The 21611-nt window shown below is 39.7% G+C and overlaps 1 protein-coding gene and 1 long non-coding RNA gene across 11 annotated transcripts in view; one reads left to right on the forward strand and one right to left on the reverse strand.

Annotated features, from left to right (window-relative positions):
* OPCML (opioid binding protein/cell adhesion molecule like) overlaps positions 1 to 21611 on the reverse strand; it is a 1064335-nt gene that overhangs the window by 206560 nt on the left and 836164 nt on the right. For all 10 annotated transcript variants that reach the window (XM_045483507.1, XM_045483514.1, XM_045483513.1 and 7 more), the window contains one exon: positions 9485 to 9717. In XM_045483507.1, coding sequence (XP_045339463.1) covers positions 9485 to 9717 — 233 coding nt within the window. The remainder of the gene's footprint in view (positions 1 to 9484; positions 9718 to 21611) is intronic.
* On the forward strand, positions 5544 to 9478 carry LOC123600960. The gene is made up of 3 exons (XR_006713902.1): positions 5544 to 7113; positions 7583 to 8258; positions 9206 to 9478. It is a non-coding gene; the product is annotated as an uncharacterized LOC123600960 (long non-coding RNA).

A 21611-nucleotide genomic window follows, 5' to 3' on the forward strand; every position in this document is an offset into this window, starting at 1 on the left:
AAATATTGATTTAGCAGGATGATATAAACCTGATACTAACTTTGAGAAGGATGTTGTAATTACTAAGATAACTAGAATGATAGAAAAAGATTTAAGGAAGAGAGACCCTAATTCTAGAGATATTAGACTGAAATCCTTTAACCAGAAATAACCTGGCAAAGAAAGCATGTGTATTGTAAATGAACTGCTGTGGCAGTCTGGCCTGCCTATATAAAAGGGACGGAATTGAGAGGAAGTTCCAAGTGGGGGTTTAGTGTGGGCTCTCCCTACAGACTGGACACAGTGAAATCACAGGTCTTATCAGCTGGTGATCCAAGGCAAGCTCTTAGCCTTCTGGACTATTTCCTTATTCAGAAAAGTAGGAAAATATATCCCACCTTCTGGGCTTAACTGGAAAATAGAATTGGACTATGTCTGTAAAATGACTGCCATACTAGGTACTCAGTGCATGATAGCCATGATTTATGATGATTTAAAAAAAATCCTGTTTTACTTCACTACTATTACTTTTCAATTTCTATACCTATGGAGGAGAATTATTAGTGAGTAAATAGTCAAAGGCTTTTTGGTATCTTTATGAGAAGCCAAACTAGGATACGTACAGAGGATAGTTATTTTTGCCAAGACACTGTGTGTGAGATAAAACTTGTTAACTAGGGACCCAACTCCAGGTTTCAGAACACAAGTCAGGCTCTCCAAATATGTGCACACACTACATATAGGAAAATATCAGTATTCTGAATTTACATATTACTCTGTCTCTAAGCTATGACTAATCTTGTGGGTGGTGAAGTTTGAAATCTTATATAGGATCCTGACTATATGAGAGCCATGATGAACTTTAATCTATTAGAATTTATGAACATTTAGTAATTTATCTTCTTCTAAAGTGTGATTGCTTCCTCTGCCCACAACAGTAAAGATCCTCTTGTATTTACTCGAGCTATTGACAGACTAGCTTCTTAGGAAATGAGCTGAGCTCACCATGAAAATTGAGTAGAACATAACAGGCATTTCATTTTCTTCTCCATCTCCACATTAGTGATGATTTTGGGAACAGACTTTATGACTGTTCCATTTCTTTAATTCATTTATTATATTACTATTACTATTATTATTATTATTTTAGATAAAGAGCATGAGTGGGGAGAGGGGAAAGGGGAAAGGGAAAGAGAGAATCTTAAGCAAGTTCCATGCTCAGTGTGGATCACAACTTGGGACTAAATCCCACGACTGTGAGATCATGACCTGAGCCTAAATCAAGAGTCAGGAGCTCAACTGACTAAGCCAACTTGGTACCCCCTATTTCTTTAATTCTATTGAAAATAAGGCAGATGACAGCCCCAGGCCCTGGCACTTCTCTTTCTGGCTACTGTATACATCACCAGGTGCCAGGATTGGTAGCACCGTCTTAGATCATGTATCTGTGCCTCAGTACAAGCCCACACATTTTAAAAGCCAGAACTCTCAAATGAAAATGTTGCCCCCTTGGCAGACAGGGTCATACCATCTCCGGCCCTGACAAAGTGTTCATCCAGTGTCTAATTTTGCTCAGGTCTCATTCACCATGGAAAATCCAACTCTTCCTATTCCTAGAACTCAAAGATTTTAAGCGTTACAGGAGAAATTGAGCATATACTCCCCCTCCCAGCCTTTTCTAGAGGGAGGCTAAACCTACATATTTTTTAAACCTTTGTTTATTTATGAGAAAGAGAGCACACACATATGAGCAGGGGAGGGGCAGAGAGAGAGAGAGAGGGAGGCACAGATTCTGAAGCAGGCTCTGTGGTGTCAGCACAGAGCCCGGCATTGGGCTCAATCTCATGAACTGTGAGATCATAACCTGAGCCAAAATCAAGAGTAGGATGCTTAACCCACAGAGCCAACCAGGTGTCTTGGCTGAACCTATATATTTAATGGAGGGTGGGATGGAATTCGACAGGCCAAAAAATAGCCATGAAGTCTGTGAAAACTGTGTGTACATGTATGTGTGACCATGAGTGGCTGTGTGTGTGTGTGTGCTGTGTGTGTTGTGTGTGTGATGATCTTAGCTTCTAAGCAGAGCAGAACAAAGTCCCATATTTTTCCTCACAAGGACAGGAGTAGAAACTTGGTAAAAGGAGGTATGTTCTTTGTTACAAAATGTGTTTTGGACTGTGTTGTAGCCAACTACACATGATGTCACGAGAGGTATAGCAACCTGGGAGACTAGGTGGAGTGAACATCAATCCAGCTCCAGCTACATGGCTGACAAAGTCAGATAACAGTTGAGTAACACAGTCTGAAGAAAGGTATAGAATCTTTGAATGGAGAGTGAGAGCATGGGCTTCATTCCAACCCTGAGGCAGAAGGAGACCAGGTCAAGTGTGAAGAGAGCCTGCGTGGGGATACCATTCTTGTGAAAGAAGGCTTTTGAGGGGGGCGCCTGTGTGGCGCAGTCGGTTGGGCGTCCGACTTCAGCCAGGTCACGATCTCGCGGTCCGTGAGTTCGAGCCCCGCGTCGGGCTCTGGGCTGATGGCTCGGAGCCTGGAGCCTGTTTCCAATTCTGTGTCTCCCTCTCTCTCTGCCCCTCCCCCGTTCATGCTCTGTCTCTCTCTGTCCCAAAAATAAATAAACGTTGAAAAAAAAATTAAAAAAAAAAAAAAAAGAAGGCTTTTGAGGTACATTCCTCTATTGTATTCTGGGGGTATTCTGAGGGCAAGAACTTCATTCCTATCCCCTCTAAGTTGTAGTTGCCTTCTTAGTTTATCCAGTCCCTAAACTAATAATGTTAGCATAGGGGTGCCTGCATGGCTCAGTCGGTTAAGCATCCGACTCTTGATTTTGGATCAGGTCATGATCTCACAGCTCTTGGGATCAAGCCTCATGTTGGGGCTCTTCACTGAATGTCTCTCTCTCCCTCCCTTGTTCATGCTGTCTGTCTCTCCCCGCCCCCAAATAAGTAAAATAATCCTTAAAGAAAAAAGAATGTTAGCATATATTACACTGTTGGATGTGGGTTATGGCGGCTTACAAATATCAGAGTGGAACAGGGAAGGAGAGGATGTCTTTCTTTTCCATCCTCTGAGCCACAACCACTGTGGGTGAGCAATGCTCAGAGTCACCACTAAAACTGGTGTGAGCAAGGGGACCTCAAATCTTAAGGTCTCTGAAGAAAATACAAATGAGAAAGAGGATAAGAGCAAACCTTTCTGACTTCCCCATCAATGGGTGAAGGAGGAAAAGCCGGGGAGTAGAGATGCCTGGCTATACAAAAATCCTCCAAAGAAATTACATTAATAAATCCTAAAATATAATAACTAGAAAGGACTTCCTTACCATTTCTTCAACACTTCCATTTTAAAATAGGGAAAATGAAGCCCAGAGAAAGTCTTCTAACTTATTTTGTACTATGGACTCTTTGGCCTGTGTGTTTTATTTGCACCTGCACACAGAATTTGCAGCTTATAGACCCTTTCTCAGTATCTTATTTTCAAACGCAAAATATAATCTGCATAATATGTAAGATCAAGGTATGCATATGTGTATCTGAATAAAATTAAGTACATTGACTTTTATTATTCACCCAAGGATAAGAAGCCAGGAAGGGAACATCCTAAAAATACAGGCCTGGAAGTCAAGAGCAGTACTCAGGCTGGGGAGTGAGTTTTCTGATGCACAATCTTGTTCTTTTCTACTTTTCCACCCTGACTCTGTGAAGAACAAGTGTGATTATAATTTAAAATAGAGACTGAATAAATTAAATTTATTTCAGGTTGACTGGCTGCTTTTCTTTAGGCCCAAAATTACACATGTTAATTGAAATGACTGTAATATTTGGGAGAAGAGGAGAAAATAGCAGAAGAAAAGAGGTTGGTTACAAAGGAAAATCTGAAAATAGGTTGCTCCTTGGCACAACTGTGACTTGCAGGGCCTGCTTCCCCTGCCTGCTGCACATGCTCCCCCAGAGCCCTGCCCCACATCAGCTCCCTGGCCTCAGACTCAGCCTTGCCACTCCACCCCAGCAAGTCTCCTTGGTATCCACTCTTCTTAGCAGTACTTTAGAACTTTTTATATTTCTCTCACTAATAGTGACATTTACCTGTCCTTTTATTTAGCTATGAATTAGCAGTCTGGTGTGTGAACATACTGGATCTAGAATCATATCATCTGGCATTTTTTATTAAGTGATGCTTTGCCACTTACTGGCCAGGGTAACTTGGACAAATTACTTCAACTCTGAATCCCCATTTCTTTTCTTGGAATATGGTAATTTTCTGTTTTGTCTCCCAGGGCTTTTGTGAAGAATTAATCAAAAGATTATGTAAGTAACATGCTTTTTTACTCTATTTTGATAGCTGTTTTCCAGACACAAATCTAGTGAAGAGAATTTAAAGCATTTAGTAGGTGCCATCATCTTTGGGCAGTTTTAACCTCTCTAAGCCTCAGCTTCCTTATTTTTAAAACGTAAATCTGATGTAGACTCTGTAAGGTTGGTGTGAGGATCAACTGAGCTAAGGTTTATGCTTAATGTTCCCAATTCAGAAGTTGGCTGGTACTCAGCAGAATCTAGGACTGGACTGGTTCGCAAATCAGACTTCTCCAAACTCAACATTGGGTACCAACCAGTCTCACCTGAATTGACTCCAGGCTCAAAGACTCAAAGTGTTTTGCAGACACAAAAATTGCACGATGTTGCTGTGGAGTCTCAGATGTGAGAAATTCACATAGTTCGGCATTTCTTGCAATTTGCATAAAATTAGGCTGAGCAAGAGGAGTTTGTTCCATGCAAAGAAATACCTGGTAGTAAACAGATTTCTGAACTAGCCAAGAGAGCAGACAGAAAATGTCAACATCCAGGGAGCAAAGAGCCAGCACATCTTCCTGCCGATCCATCCTGGACAAAGACTATGACCATGGTGACACCAGATATCCACAGAATTTCAGAGTGCTGAAAACTTCATGACAATTAGAATCGCAATTAGATACTGGATTCTCAGAGGGGCCAGAGTTTTCAGTACTTACATAGGATAAAGAGGTAACATTTAAAACGTGTATCCCTGGAGTGATGAGCTACTAGTAAATTAATTATCTTCTTCTTTGCTTCACTCAGCATCTCTATACCATTTGTTGTAGCTTTGACATCCCACCCCCACTGCTAATTTTCTTCTTGAGCTTTGTCCTCAATTTCTGATGATACAATGTAATATCAGTAGCAGGGAAAAAAGGGGGGTATGTGGAAAGAAAGGATAACTGAAAAATTCCCATGGATTTAAATTAGAGAAATAACCTCAGACATGTCTGGCAGTGGGGATGCTGGAGCATGCTGGAGAAACATTGATCTTGGAGTCATATGGCCATGGTTCAAGACCCAGCTCTGCTACTTACTCACAGGAGACCATGGCTGCTCTCTTAACCTCCATGAACTGCAGTTATTTAATTTGCAAAACGAGGAGAACAGTCACTGCACTTCAGCCTCCCAGGGCTTGTTGTAAGGGTCAAGTGAGACAAAGATTGTGACCAGTGCTGTAAAGTGCTAAATAAATGCATGTTATCCCTGGTATATCTCTTAGCTTGTCACACTGAAGACCCTTATCCCTCCAGGGAACTGTTCCCAATTACTGTCCATTCCAAGTTATCTGGACAGTGTCTGGCTCATTCCCCACCCAGATCTGCTTGCAAGGGGCTTTATGATCACTGCCTTCAGATGCCATTTCATTAGCTGTATCAATCTGTTCTTCCATTCATTTTACAAACATTTGCCGAATGCCTAGTATGCCTCTGACAGTGTACTATGTGCTGGGGTTGGATATAAATAAATTATGGTCTCTGCTGCTCTGTAGGAATAGTTAATTTCAGAAATCTTACCTACTGTCATGTTAATAGGTTCATAATGGATCTCAAATATACCTTTTCTGATCCTGAGTTACACCTTAGTTCTCTAGCACATGTTTAATATTTGTGTTTTCCTTGTCCCTAAACCTAGCAAGACTAATGCTTTCCTATCCTAGAGGCCCAGGATCCTAATTACATGATTATTAGCCTTGCCGTCGATATTTCCCCAAACTCAAACATGGAAACGATATCCTTTCAATTCTTCCGCTTTTAAGGCATTAAGATTAATCCTCTCAATTTCCCTTGGACAATATCTTGAACCTTCTCCATTTCCACAGGTAGACATACAACCCACCCACATCACACATTTGGGTGACAGGAGTAACCTCCTCCCCAATACTTCTGCTTCTCTCCACTTCACTCCATCCCCAACAGAGCTGCCAGGTTGATTTTCCTACCTGACTAATCTGACTCCACAGCAACACCTCTCTCTTGCTCTGGATTTTCTTAATACCTAAGTATACAGTCTAGGTCACATTATCATACATATTCACATGGTGCTTTTTAAAATTATTCCCTCAGAGGCCAAGACGTGTCATGGGTATCAGTGATAGTATTTTAATGAATGCAGCTCTCTTGAAGAGGACTTGGAAACTAATGCTATCAGGTATGTGGCAAAGGCCACCTTATAAAACAGTAAAGGACAGGCTCTGAGGTTAGTGACAGAGCCTCTCTGAGTTCCTCACTTTGCAGCAACAGGGAGCAGCAAAGCCAGGGCCCCATGGGACTGCTCTCCCTTCTGCTAATGGCACTTGGTTGGCAGAGGTGACGAGATCCTAACATTCTCAAATGGACAGAAGATAAATAAACATCTCTCTCTCTCTCTCTCTCTCTCTCTCTCTCTCTCTCTAAACAGACATGTTGCAGCTCGGAAATTTTTCAGTTTTTCTCATTGCAAAATCAATAACCATCAGCAGTTTGAAATTAAAGGCAAGATTAGGCCTCAGTTTTATACATGCCTTATTGTATTCCAAAAGCTTTCTACTCAGTCAGATAAATCTTCTTTAAGAGGATTAGGAAACTTTCATTATCTTTATCTAACCTGAACTAACACTAAGTCTGAAAAATTAATCTATAGACTGGACAAAAGCCGATAGCTGCTGGGAAGAAGGAGGACTCTTGGACTTCTTTCTAATTGAGCAGTGGGGTCTCTGCTTCCTCCCACTAGAAATTCAACTGGTCTCCAAAGAAAGAACAAGTCACCCATTGCTAACCAAGACAGAACAGAATGCAGCTCTGTGAGTGCCTTCTTTTTACCTCTCAGTAAATGTAATGGCCCATCTGCTAAGTGTTCAAGGGAAGGTTGTCTCCTCCCACCTCCACCCACCCTGATCTTTTGCATTGGATTTCACACCTCAGTTGCCCAGAGTTATAAGAGTCACTTGGTCTGCAATGTGGAGACTGTGAGGAACTGACCTCTGAAACTGCAGTCACTCCATGGCTCTGCTCTCGCCTCTTCTTGGACTCTTTCTGACCCAAACCTATGAAGCCCACAGGGAAACACCACTGGGTTCCATATCCAGCCCAACGAATTGCTCCAAGGGCCTTATGAAGCATACTATCCCTGAAGCTCTCCATCACTAGCACTTTATGGCCTGTATTGACTTTGACATGCTTACACAATCTGTCTTATTTCCTGAAAAGTGATAGCCTTGTTCTGTTTGAGTCTGTTTCTGTACAGTGCCTGACAGTTCTTTTTTATTTCAGTGCTGCATTTCCTGAATTTGAAGATAACTTTGCTGTCAAGGCCACGAAGGTGCCATGGAGGCGTCACTTCCAAAGCTGAGAATTTCAGCTCCTCTGGAACTAAGCCCAGGTGGCAGGCGGGGTAGTGAGAACTCACACCCCCTTGTTTTCTGCACCCCAGAAACTTTCAACAGACATTCCGGCTCATCTCAGATAACTGATCTCACCAAGTGCCTCCACCATCCACTGAGAAGAAGCATCAGACATGACAGCTGCCTTTATCTCCAGATGGCAGGCCGTCTTGTAGTTCCAAAGCAGTGATCATCACCAAGCCATACCCCTGGGTGGGACATGAGTGGAGAATGGAAACAGCAGAGTGTACAGACATCTGTGGTATGCAGACCAATGTGGGTGTCTGAAAGCACTTGGGGATGAGACAAGGGCTTGGACGCTGAACTGAGGCTGGGCTTCAAGCAATATGGCAGCACCCAGGGCCTGGTGGAAAAGAAAGCTGCAGCAGAATGATTTCTGATCCAGCACATGCCATTACAAATGTCCCAAGAACCAGAGACCTGGATGTTAAGCTAGCAAAGAGCTGTTTTAGCCAAAAGAAGGAATGGCCACCCTGATTTTTACAAGTGAATGAAGTGTGAAAAGACACTAACCCCTATTCAAACTCTCCATGAAACCAACTGATGTGAGTAAAGTATTTTTTTTTTTTTTAGTAAAGTAGGGGTGAAAACATCCACATTATCTAAGCCAGGATGCAGCAAACATTTCATAAACTGAAAACAATTTGTCAAATATACTACAGATGGGAATTGATAAAAGGCACTTTTTAAAGCCTGAATCACACACAGGGACTCTTTCTGAGATTTCAGTGTACAGCTCCAAGAGGTAAGTATAGGAGATTCCGAGAAAGGTCCGCCCAAGTCTCTCATTTGGTGGAGGAAGGCTGTGTCACTGGGGGATGGCCAGTAGTATCCTTAGTACTTCATTGTTACCATGAGTCAACACCTGAGATAAATTACTTTACATAGAAATGGTGGGGCAGAGGGGTGATGTTAGTTGGGGGTAGTTCAAAATAAGTTAATTTATATTGCTTCCTTGTTTTAAAATGGCTCCCAAATTCTCATTAGCTGCTATTTGCATGTGCTTTTAATTCCCAATATTTAATAGTTAATATCTGGGATTCTGACATTTCTTCAGCCTTAGTTTTGTTCCTACAGTGTGAAATTCTAATGAAAAACTATTGTACAATATGTTTGGGTATCCCGACACAGATTTTTAAAGAGAGAATGAGAGGGGATGTTAAGGAAAACCTCCCCTTTTTAAAAATTATATGGATGTATTTCTGACATAGACCTGGAGATAGCATTTTGACTAGTATCCCTCTTAATATACACTCCATTGTGAGGCTAACGGGATGCACAGACCCAGCCACCATGCTGGGTTGGACTCGAATGCAGAATCCAGAACCCCTTCTGGAATATGCACACCCAACAACCATGCAAAACTAGTCACAAGTCATATAACATCAAATCAGTGTTAACCTTTTATTATGAAATAATCCTGTGAAAGATAATTAAAAGGCACAGAGAGTAATACCACCTCTATTTTTTAATGTTTCTTGCCCTACTTTAGAGTGCTAAGTAACTTAAGAAAGCTCAACAAGCACATGCCAAACAACTTATTAACAAGAACAGAAGGACCAAAGGTACAATTGAGAGACTGTGAAGATATGCAGTACTTAGTCAAGAATTCAGCAGATGGGAAGGAATCCAGAACATACACTCAGTCTCTGGGTTCCACAGAGGAAAATGTTTCTCATGTCTTCACACCAGAATAGAAGCAAAGACTGAGATAATGTTTCCCTTCCATCATCGACAGGTCCACCAAGCCCCGAATCCAGCTGTAACTCACCTTGCACTATGAGGTGGACCCGGGAAGTTTTCGGGTGGTTGTCTGTTTGCACAGAGCAGGTGTAAGGGCCCTCGTCATACACATCCACGTTCTGGATCATGATGCTGTATTGGGTTGGTGTGTTGACCAGGATGATCACACGAGGGTCTATGGACCACTTGTCATTCCCAGCATAGAGGATGGTGCTGCGGTTTAGCCAGGCCACCCGGGTGACTCGGTCATCTATGGTACACCTGTGAGGGAGGAGGGTGGGGAGTGGAGATGGAGGACATTGGGGGAGGGGAGGGGAGTAGGGGAGGGAAACATTGAGGAATGGAGGTGGGGAAAGGGAGAAGAGAGTGTTGAGAGGCTGTGTCATAAATGTGATTGCTGTATTCTGAGGAGTAAACGGAACAAAATAGTCCCATGCTAAAAGGAAACAATCAATTATTGATGAAACTTCCTAAGTATAGGGTAACAGTGGCCTGAATTATCATTTCTACTTGATTTAGGACCATATTATGTGAAGATCTTTGCCATATATTTGCTTTCCATCTTATTTTCCCCTCCAGGCTTATATGAAAATTAGTTTATATTTCTTGAGCACATTTACCACCTTGTGGGAGACATAGACCAGGGGCATAGGGACAAGAAAGTGGATCAGTATTTCAAATAGGTCACAGATAATCTACAAAGCAAATACCTAACTTGTTAGTCAAAAATTGGACATATTTACCACCAGCTCTCCCTGGTATTGATAATCTCCTTTTACCCCTAAGATACCCAAATCCTGCAAATTATAATTTATAACATGGATTGATAAAATTCACCTTAGAAAGCCATCAATTTTTAGGAAGTCCTGGCTGCCTCTGAAGATGTCAGCAGAGGTAAGAAGAAAGTGATCAGAGTTCCCCTTCCCTCCTACTGCCACCCCCTACCCACCCCCAGCCCAGACAACAAAGTGGCTGATGTCACATGGGTTATCATTATGGTAAAAAGCTAATCTCAAAAAAAAAAAAAAAAAAAAGCTAACCTCTACCTCCTCAACCTCGCACATACTCAACAATTGGAAGCTGTGAATGTAAGTGGAATTTGTTGTTTGGTATGAATGACTTGCAGGCTATTAGGTTTAATGAAGAAATAAATATGCCTGCTGGTCAGAAGGAAAATTAGCATATGTTCCCCAGGATTTTACAATCCATTGAAAGAAAATGGAAGAGAATCCCTTGTAAATGTGGGCTTGCAAAGAAGGGTGTGTTTCAAGGGCCCCAGGTATATGCCCACCTGCCACTCACCCCTCTAGTCTAAACCTGAGTTGCGGTATCTGGGCAAATAGTGAGGTCCAGTTATAGCTGTGCTATTCCCATAAGATGTCCCAGCAAACAGGTCTGAGGCCCACCTTCTGGGCACAAGGAACATCAATCCAGCACCTCCAGATGAGAAGACAAAACAAACAAACAAACAACAACAAAAAAAAAAAACACTGCCTCATCTCACCAAATCTGATCCCATTTTGACTGAAAGCAGAGATCTTTCTACAAAGCTCAGGAGACGAGAACACCAAAGACACTGACAATGGAAGAGAGAGCATGAACTTTTGGACATGCTGTTTTCCCTTAGCAAAATGGCCAGCCAGAAACAGCCTGAATGGCTATGGGAGCAGAATAATACTGGAGCACTAAAATGACAGCTTCTGTTGAAAGGGGAAAATGCTCTGTCTAGCAAAGTACTCTCCCTGGTTGGTAGGACACATAGAAATAATACTAGCTTCCAATCACAGAAGTCTTTGTATGTACAGGTCACCTGTCATTCAGCAGGTTCCGGCAGCTTTGAGTTAGGGGTGGGGTGATAATTAGATGCTTTCACAGGACGGCAGGAAGAAGGCTTTCTCTTCTAAATTTTCTTTATTTGCTGTTTTTCAAACTACAAAAATAAAATAACCATATTTAAATGTGTGAAAAAATGAGGTCCTTAATTTGGTAACACTCTTGTTACCTCTCCTTCTACATCTCACTTTTTACATACACATATTCACATAAATAAAGACTGTGTTGATTTATTTACCTGAAATAGAATTATACTCTAATATTCCTATGAAGCTTTTTTTTTTGGAACTTTATCACAGGTATCCCTTAACACCAGTAGTTATAGATCTATTTTTGTATTTTTTTTTTGAGAGACAGAAAGCACGAGTGGGGGAGAGGGGAAGAGGGAAAGGGAGAGAGAATCTCAAGCAAGCTCCATGCTCAGGATGAAGCCAGACACGGGGCACAATCCCACAGCCCTGGGATCATGAGCTGAGCCACAATCAAGAATCAGATGCTCAGCTGACAGCCATCCAGGTGCCCCTACTTTTGTAATTGTTTCTAAGTCTAAGATCAGCAAGATGAGTTTTGGAGGCTCAACCGCATTTAAAATAGATAGTAATAATTCAAGTATCATTGAGTGACTCTTTGCCACCTTCACAGGTGTGTCATAGTAATAAAAAAAAAATTGAATGTATGCAGTTTCCTTCATATCCTGGGACCCTAGCTTCAATCTGAAGTTTTGTCCTTCTGCAGCAACTTTCCATTTCCCTAATGCAAACTAAAAAGCTCTTAATGGACCTTGCACTCTACCCTTTCAAAAGCATTTCTTAGGGGAAAAGAAGAACAAAAAAGATAAACACATTCATTCACTTTCAGTTGAAAATGATTGATGAAATTTCCTGTGCAACCTTTCTTTATAACAGCTGTGTTTTCATAAACACCAAATTTCTATTTGAATAACTTCTAACAATGAAGTTCTAATTGTTCAGTGCCAGGAACTGTCAAGCCTGGAAGTGGATGGTAAACTGGGACAGAGTAAAGGGAGTCACATTCTAGTCCCCAGAACCACACAAACCCAAGTGACAAAGTGCAAACAGATATTCTTGCTTTTATTTTGGTCAATTATGTAACCTCTCAAAAATGTTAAGTTGATATATATATTTAACTTTTTAAATTTATTTTTGAGAGGGCACAAGTCAGGGAGGGACAGAGAGAGAGGGACAGAGGATCTAAACTGGGCTCAGCTCTGACAGCAGCAAGCACAATGTGGTGCTTGAACTCATGAATCACGAGATCATGACCTGAGTAGAAGTTGAACGCTGAACCAACTGAGCCACCCAGATGCCCCTAAGTCATATAATTTTTAAAATTTAAGTTAAAAGGATGCACTTCTGGCCTGTGGAGAATATTCACAATTTTAAAATTAAAATGTCACAACATTCCTTTATATATGTATCTATATCTATCTATATCTATATCTATAACTATATCTATATACACACACATATTTTCAATAAAATTTAAATGCAATACTGATTTGATTATCTAGTTTCAAAATCATGAAAAAGTTCTTTATTAGTCATAAAATGTGAATTGTTCCTTTTTAAAACTTGAACTTGTGTTTCCAATATATGTCTTCTGCAGGATTTTGTCTTGATGTAACCTTTCATACTTAAAACCTTTTATTGATCAGCTACCATATTTATTTGCAAATATACAGAGAGAGATGGAAATTGAAATTTCTTATATGTTCTATAATCATAAAGCTCTGAGTAATGCTATTTTCTTTTAAAATTAGTTATTACAAGGACAGTATTGATAAAACAACATAAATATATTGTTCATCTTATTAAGTAATAATTAAACATAAAAAGTAAACTTTTGCTGGATATATAGTACTTAATGGGGTAGATGAGGTTTTTTAAAATTACTTTGAGGGGTGCATGGGTGGCTCAGTAGGTAGAGTGTCTGACTCTTGATTTCAACTCAGGTCATGGTTCCATGGTTAGTGAGTTTGAGCCCCGAATTAGGCTCCATGCTATCAGCCCAGAGTCTGCTTGGGATACTCTCTCTCCCTCTCCCTTTGCTCCTCCCTGCTCGCATGCTCGCTCTCTCTCTCTCTCTCTCTCAAAATAAATAAACTGAAACAAAATAAATAAAAATAAAATCATACCTTGAATAAATAACCTTAGTGCTAGAATAAGATAGAGCTCAGGACTGATTCAATTTCTATTTTTGTTTGAGAGAAACCTAGTTCACATGAGCGAGGGAAAATCTTGTATAGCAGTGCCACTCAATTCTTTGAACCTCTTCCAAGATATGTGCCAAAAATCACACAGAAATATAGCTTCAAAAATTATTTTAATGATCTCACAGCTGACAATTCAATTAGTTCCTCCTTCAGCTTTTTTTAAAGCAATGAATTGAAAAATACCTGACTTGCAAAGGGCTTTGTAACTCAGTATTAAATTCATTCAATTTCACAATATCTGGACAGTATATTGTTAACATTTTACCAGGCTTTATCAAATGACTTTTAAGGTGTATTTCTCTTTTACTTAGAAGGACCTTGTTTAACCCACTACACCCAGAAAGGTGGGTAAAATTGAATACTGTTTCTTTTAATATGCCAAATCACATTGTTCTCTACCAGAAAATGTCTCTTTCTCTAATTACAAGATAGAGAAGATATGTGCTTTGCTATGATGTCTTTGTCCTTTCCCTTCATTACATCTATGCTTTACTTTGGTGGGATTCTCCTTCAATAGTGATTTTTTTTTTTTTTTTTTTGTAATAGTTGGATGATGGCGACAAATAAAGGTAAATTATTTCCTGGACAATTTATAAAAGTGGGAACAGTCAAAAGGATCACTAGAATTACAATTCAATCTCAGTGCCTTTCTTAGGCAGATTGATTTAGGAAATCTGAGATCTTGAATGTATCCTCTTAAGTGCATGGAACCAGTACAAATTACCAGGAGTCTTGCAGGGACTGACTTTGAAACCGGTCAGTCCAAATCTATTCTCCATGGGCAAAACAGACTCTCAGTGCCCTGCCACACATACCTTGGGAAGCCTTGTGCACTCCTTCGGTAGATATACCCCAGACAGATACCCACAGCCCAATTTACCTGCTGTCAAACCTGGGTTTCATTAGCAGGCATGGACGGGGGCAAATAGAGTGGAGTAACTGGATAAATCTATCTCTCTGAATGGGGCAGAGACCATTCATTGAGTCTGTACAATACTAGAACCTAAAGAATGATAAAGTTACTTGTGAGAATGATGATGTTGTTTGAGGGAAAAGAAGGAAACAACAGGGAACAGCAGGAAGAAGAGCTCAGAGAATAACTTTTTAAAAAATGTTTAAGTGTTCTTACAAACCTGGCTCCTTCCTTGATGTTTACGGCTGTGTTGAACTCTCATTTACAGGAAGCACATGAAGGAGAATTTTTTATGTCAAATAAGGGCATCCAAGAGGAAAATCAAGAAACATGAATGATAACTTTCTAATTTCTTGAAAACTCTTATAGGTCTCTAAAATTCTTACCCTTAAGCAAATCTTATCTAGTGGTTCTTCATAAGGTAGAGTTTATTACAACTCGATGGTAATGTCTCAAATTACATAGTGCTTATTGGTGCCTAGCACAGTTAAGAACTTTCCATATATTAAATAACCTGATCCTCATAACTACCCTTTGAGACATGCTTTATTATTATCATACTTTACAGATCACAAAACTGAGATGCAGAGAGGTTCAGGACTCTGAACAGCTGGTACAACCAGCGTAGAGAATTTACACCTATTCAGCCTTGTGTAGAATTTCTGCACTTAAGGGCTGTTGGCTTCTCCTCAAAAAGAAAGTGTTTGTGGCTCAAGACTCAAAGTAATAAGACCAGGAGGAGTACATTGGTATTATCCAGTTTCCCACAAATTTATGGTATTCAGTTTTTAATTTTAGCATTTAATTTTCTCATAAGAGATAAAATAGCTTAGGAGAACAGGAAAGATATTTGGAAATGACTTTTGTACATCGTTAAACCACCTCTAGCTATTTCTGAAGAGTGGAAATACTCAGAAATGGCAAAGAAATGCCAAAAGCTATTGGAGGAAAGGAATTTTGCAGGCAAAGTTGTCATTTTCAATTCCACTAAACATGGGACATGCAGTTAAGATGCAGGGTCATTTTGTTTTGTTTTTAAGGAAGAAGTGCAGGTAGAAGAAATCCATGCTTTCAGGCAGTGGTTCTCAAACTTCACTGTGCATCAGATTCACCCTGAGAGCTCTTTAAAACACAGATTGCTGAGCCCAACTCCCAAGTTCTTCTGATTTAGTGTGTTCAAAGAGGGGCTGAGAATATGCATTTTAAGGTTCCCAGGTGAGGCCATTGATACCGGTCTGAAGACTCCTCTTTGACAACCACCGCCTTTAAGAAATCAGACAAGAGACAAGTTGGAATTCAATCAAAATAAAATCTTCCTGAAAAGTGAAATTAGGTAGCTTTAAGGTTTTTGTTTGTGTTCTTTAGGTCTGCTTTTGTTTTTATATTTTGCCTCTGAAAATACAAAAAAAAAAAAAAAAAACGTGATTCACATAACAGATATTTAATCAATATCTAAGGTACACTAGACAATATTCCAGGAGCTGAGAATGCTGGCTGGCAAACAGGCAAAGGTCATGATCCTTGAGGCTATGTCCAGTGAGACAAAGAAAGCATATAAGTAAATAAGCATATTAGTTTTGGAGGATGACAAGTGGTGAATGCAAAGCAGGTTAAGGAATGGTGAGTGCCATGGGGACTGGAAGCATATTTGAGACAGAGGGGTTAGTAAATGCCACCTGGGGCTTGTATATTAGATGCTGAAAGTTTTACAACCTTACATCTGAATGCAGCACAGTGCATGCATAAAAATCATGTGTACTTAAAAATAAAAGTCACATCTCAATTATATACACAGATAGGTGTAGGAGCATCTAGATAACGTGGATACCTAGAGCATGACTATTTAATTATTACAAGTATTTTGAACCAGTCTCACGAACAGTGCCTCTCTTGTATGGATAACTCTGTAGATGCTAGTATTCAAAAAATTGAAAACTGGCATTTTGAGAAACTAAATTTTACCAGAAAATGTCTTTATATTTCCACCCTTGTTATTGGGATAATACCTAAAATACATTGCATGCCTCTCTGCTTTAATAAGTAGACAGTAGTGAATAGAGTGAATAACCTCTAATACAGACTCATCATTTTAAACTTCCACTCTCTTTGTAATGCAATGTTAATAGAGAAGATCCTGGACTTCTTCATAGAATTACAACACTGGATTTAATTATTTATGCACTTATTTTCTGGGGCTGTAAATACCACATGGATAAGAATCATGTCAGTGGTCTTCATTTTTTAACACCAAACCTCCCACAGCGGATTTGGTATCTATTATAGGTGACCAGTACATATTTATAATGATGGAAAGGTGTAAGGCAATGTTTTTCAAACTGATGTCAAAATACCCTACAAAGATTATGGTGGGGTTCAGTCAGTTGAATATCCGACTTTGGCTCAGGTCATGATCTCCCAGTTCTTGAGTTCGAGCCACGCATCCAGCTCTGTGCTGACAGCTCAGAGCAAGGAGCCTGCTTCATGTTCTGTGTGTGTGTGTGTGTGTGTGTGTGTGTGTGTGTGTGTCTCTGCCCCTCCCCCACTCAGGCTCTGTCTCTCAAAAATTATTAAACATTAAAAAAAGGAAAGACATAAAAAAAGCCCACAAAGATTATAAATAATGATATGTTGCAATGAGAGTAGATCTTGTATCTTCTCACCACAACTAAGACAGGCTAATCATGTGATGAGATGGCAGTGTTAGCTTTTGCTGGGTGGTAGTCATTTGCAATACATAAATTCATCAAATCAACATGTTGTACACTTCAAACCTACAAATGTTATATGTCAGTTATATCTCAGTAAAGCTCAAAAAAAAAAAAAAGAACCTACATAAGATGAAGTAGATGTCCTTGGAGATATTATGTGTGTGACTCTGTAAGTTATGTACACACACACACACACACACTCACAGCACCTATGGGATTTTTTCTTGTGTATTTTTTTAATCTAGTGTTTTCATTTGTAAAATATTCTTTAAAAATATAATATATACATATTCTGGATGTTTTATGACTACAATTAGATTTAAATTTTCAGACTTGTGTCTATTATTACAATAGCATAAAAGAGTATGTATTCTGTTGTTTCAGACTAATGAAAAAATACAGAGGTGGACTTAAGGTTCAGCAGTACATTTCTCCCAAGGAACGCTGAATGATCCCAGGGTCCACTATAGTAATGAAGGTTCTCAAAAGTTGGAATGAAGCCATGTGGAAAGAGAACTCTGTTGTCATATTGCACAGACCAAAGTTAAAAGTGATGCTCTGGCAGCAGTCAGGACCATATTCACATTGCAACTTGGAAATTAATTTTAATAAAATATCATCTGCTCCATTAAATTAATGCTGTTAATTTTAGTGGTTACCTATGTGTATGATTTAAAACCAGATTTTAGAGTCATGTAAGTCTAAAAAGGTTAAGGGATTTATACCTAGTTTTATGATTTTATGCATAAAATGTTTTTTTTTAAATAATGTTGCAACTGGGAAATCCTGAAATCTTGTTTTTGTCCACCCTTGCCCCTGCCTTCAAAAGGGCCTTCTAGAGAGTATTCAATTTAGAAATGCTGATAAAGGTGATAGAGTTGAATGTTAAAGCCCAATATGCATTTTCCTTGAATTTTCTTTTTATATTTACCTATGATATTAATTTTTTTGTTTTTGCTTTTGAATGTCTTTGTCCTTTTTCATAAATTGAGTTAATTGAATTTCAGTTAAGAACTTTACATGTATCAAAACATATTAATAATACCAGTTTGAAAAATGAGAGGAAGAAGATCTTGTTTTAGAGAATTCAAAGACCAAAAATAAATGAATTTTTTAAAAGAGAGAAGAGGAGGCAAACCAAAATGAAATATTTGCAGCTCAATTCCCAAGGTATTCTAAATTGCACATAGCTGTTCTCCTGGGAAGCTTTAACTACTCAGTTATTTCCTGAGTTACAAATATAGCCAACTCTAGAGCATCAACAAGGACCCTAAATTATGTAAAGGAAATCTTTATGATTCAGATAGTTGAAAATCCAATGAAAGTAATAACTCTGCTAAAGCTAATATTTGCTAATAAGGTATTGGTGGAGAATATATATGAGAGCTTCTGTGGAAGATTTGGGGGGGGGGGGGAGGAATAGAGCTACTTAGAGAAGGTCCAGTATGGAAATATTTCAGTCCAGCACGAGACTGACTTCAAAGGCTGACAGATACATGACATCTGCAGATTGTTTCTAATTGGAAGATGGTGCCACACTAACAGTGGCTGGATTTGGGGAGTTATTTTAAATACACAGAAATACATGTGTCAGTTTGTGTGCATGTGTGTGTATAAGTGGGAAGAGGTGTCCTCCAGAGAAGAGGAGAAAACATATACAAATGCATGCAGGATGGGGCTCTTGAGAAAACAGCATTTAAAACCAAACTAAGGAAGGTGTGGGGTCTCCTGAAAATGGTGTCACCTGAAGCAGAAAATCAGCTGCAAGATGATGATGTGTTGTGGTTTCAGCCATGACCGATGATATATGAGTCCATCAGAACAGTGCTCATTGTGTCCTGAAGCAAGCAAAGGGAACTTCCTTCCCCACACAGTGAGGGCTCTACCTGAATGCAGACAGCAACTTCACACACCTCACCACCCAAGTGAGGCAGTCAGGCAGAAGACAGTTCAGAACAGAGCATCTGATAGGATGAAGGAAAATGAAGGGAGTGATTTCTGTGGAAAGATGGCTGTGCAAAGAGGGGAAATCGCTTACAATCACAAAAGAGGGTTAAACTGCATGGCTGTGGGAGGAGAGAGGAGGAGAATTCCTATCATGGTAACAGAAGGTAAAACATAGGGTAGCTAAACATAATTGTGAAAAGAAAGGGTCAGTGGAAAGCTCTATGAGCAAAACAATGAAAGATTGAGCTGGCTTCTTCCCAGACTTCAAGTTATTCTGTAAATTCACAATGTGTTTAAAAATATATTGGTTTCCCAAGGAGACAGGAGCAAGGCCAAAATAAGAGACCAGTGCCTGCCTTCAAGATTCTTATGATCTTAGGTGAATGATAGGATACAAACAACATTAAAAAGATATTCTTCATCTTCATGGATATAATAAAAAGTGTAAATTCACCCATTCATAAATATTTATGAAGTACCTACTAAGTGTCAGACACTCTACTGGTCCCTGTCTCTGCCCTCATGGCATTTTTCAGATGGGGGGAGAAATATTCAATCAACAAATTGTATACTTGTATACTTGATACAAATTGAACTGGGATGATTTCTGGGACAGTCATATACAGGGGACGGCATGGAAAGCCCTGCTCAGATACACAGTCTACAGATGGGCCTTTTCTGAACAAGTGACAATTAACCTAAGGTTGAAAACTGAGAACACCAGGTAAATGTACTGGCTACAGAGAGCATTTTAGGTAGAGGACAGGGCAGATGTGCAGGCCTTGAGTAAAAGGTTGACTCGGGTATGGAAGAGAACGGATACTACAGTGGCCCAAGCAAGGCAGATGGGAAAATTGGTAGATTCCAGGGGGCTGACAGGTATACATCTCTACTTTAAAAAAGTCTGTATGTTACTCTAGCTGTCATGGGGAATCCTTGAAAAGGTTTAGGTGGAGGCATGACATAATCTAAATGATGCTTTTTATAAGGAAATGCTAGTTTTTCATTGAAGAATGAACTGTAGCAGGACAAGAAGCAGAAGGACTATTGTATCCCTGTAGACATGAGAGAAGAGTTATGTGACAACCGGGTCCACAGCCTAAGGAAAGGGTGAGGGAGCCAGAATGAAGAAAGGGAGTGAGGCACGAATGGACAGTGAAGTGTTGACAATATCTGCAGCCAATGCTTCCAAGAATGTTGTCAGCAAAGGTGGAAAGAGAAACGGAGCCCACAAGGGCACAAGGGTCTCCTGAGAGTTTTTTTTTTTCATTTGATAGTTTGCTTGTTTCTTTTCAGACTAGAAATACTTGAGAACTTATTCATTCATTTTATAAATATTTGTTGAACACCTACTGGGTTCTAGGACTGTTCAAACTTTTATATGCCTACAAATTGCTTGTGCCTCTTATGAATTCACTAGGTCTGGGTGGGGCCCAATATTCTGCATTCCTAACAAGTTATGTAATTATGCTGATGTGCTGGGGACCACCCTTTGAGCAGCCCAAATTTAGGTACTAGAGATGCAACTGTAAATAAGACAAGGAACTTCTTACATTCCAATATATAAGTATATACTGATAAGACTGATCTTACTGAATGGGGCAACTGATGATGGAAGGAAGAAAAAGAGGATAGCTCATTGATATTACTGTAAAGGTGAAAAACTATGGATCTAGAACCCATGAAAAAGAAAAGAAAATAAAGAAAGAATGGAAATAGGTATGTTTGTGGATCTGGTCATGGGAAATCAAGGAGGTTACTGAATGATGGTTTCTATTTTCTCTGAAGTAAAGGGCAAAATTATCAGCTGAAGGTAAATGGGAGAGTAGGAGATAGGGGAAGGATGATGCAAGACAACGGGGAATAGCTGTTGCAGAAAACGAGAGCAATATTACTGGGGAATTCTACTAGGTTCCCAGGCTGTGCTGAGCTTCATTTGTAGTTCATGGCCAAGGATTTATCATGACAGTGCTCTGCCAGCTTTGAAGATATTCTCCAACACTGCTCAACTGTAGGCATACAGAATGTAGATGATTTGAGATCATCCAGTGTTGGAGTATGCCAGATGAGCAAGAGAAAAGATGAGGATTAGAGGAACTGAAAATGTGAGTAAAAAAAGAAGATAGGAGGGGCTGGTGGATAGAGAGAACCTGGTGGGTTTGATGCACTGGAAGACTTAATAAGTTCCTTGAGTAAATGAGCTGAAATAGAAGAGACTATACATTATTGAAAGTAAGAATATTCAGTGATATTATAAACATGACCCTTGTCAATGAGGGATTAAATTATTTAATCATCTAGGTGGATCATCTAGGTGGATCTCGACAATATTGAGAAGGATGGTGGGAGTCAAGAGGTCTTTATGAGCTTCAGTGAGATATGTAAACTGAGCATTGTAGACACAGTATATTATAATGTTAAGGGGAGGGCCCTGGCATCGAACAGATAAGGGCTCTGCTACTTACTAGCAGATAACCCTGGGAACAGCCTTTAATTTAACTACTCACTACCTCATTTCCCC

This window comes from Leopardus geoffroyi, chromosome D1, assembly GCF_018350155.1.
Source record: "Leopardus geoffroyi isolate Oge1 chromosome D1, O.geoffroyi_Oge1_pat1.0, whole genome shotgun sequence".
In the NCBI taxonomy this organism is placed as follows: domain Eukaryota; kingdom Metazoa; phylum Chordata; class Mammalia; order Carnivora; family Felidae; genus Leopardus; species Leopardus geoffroyi.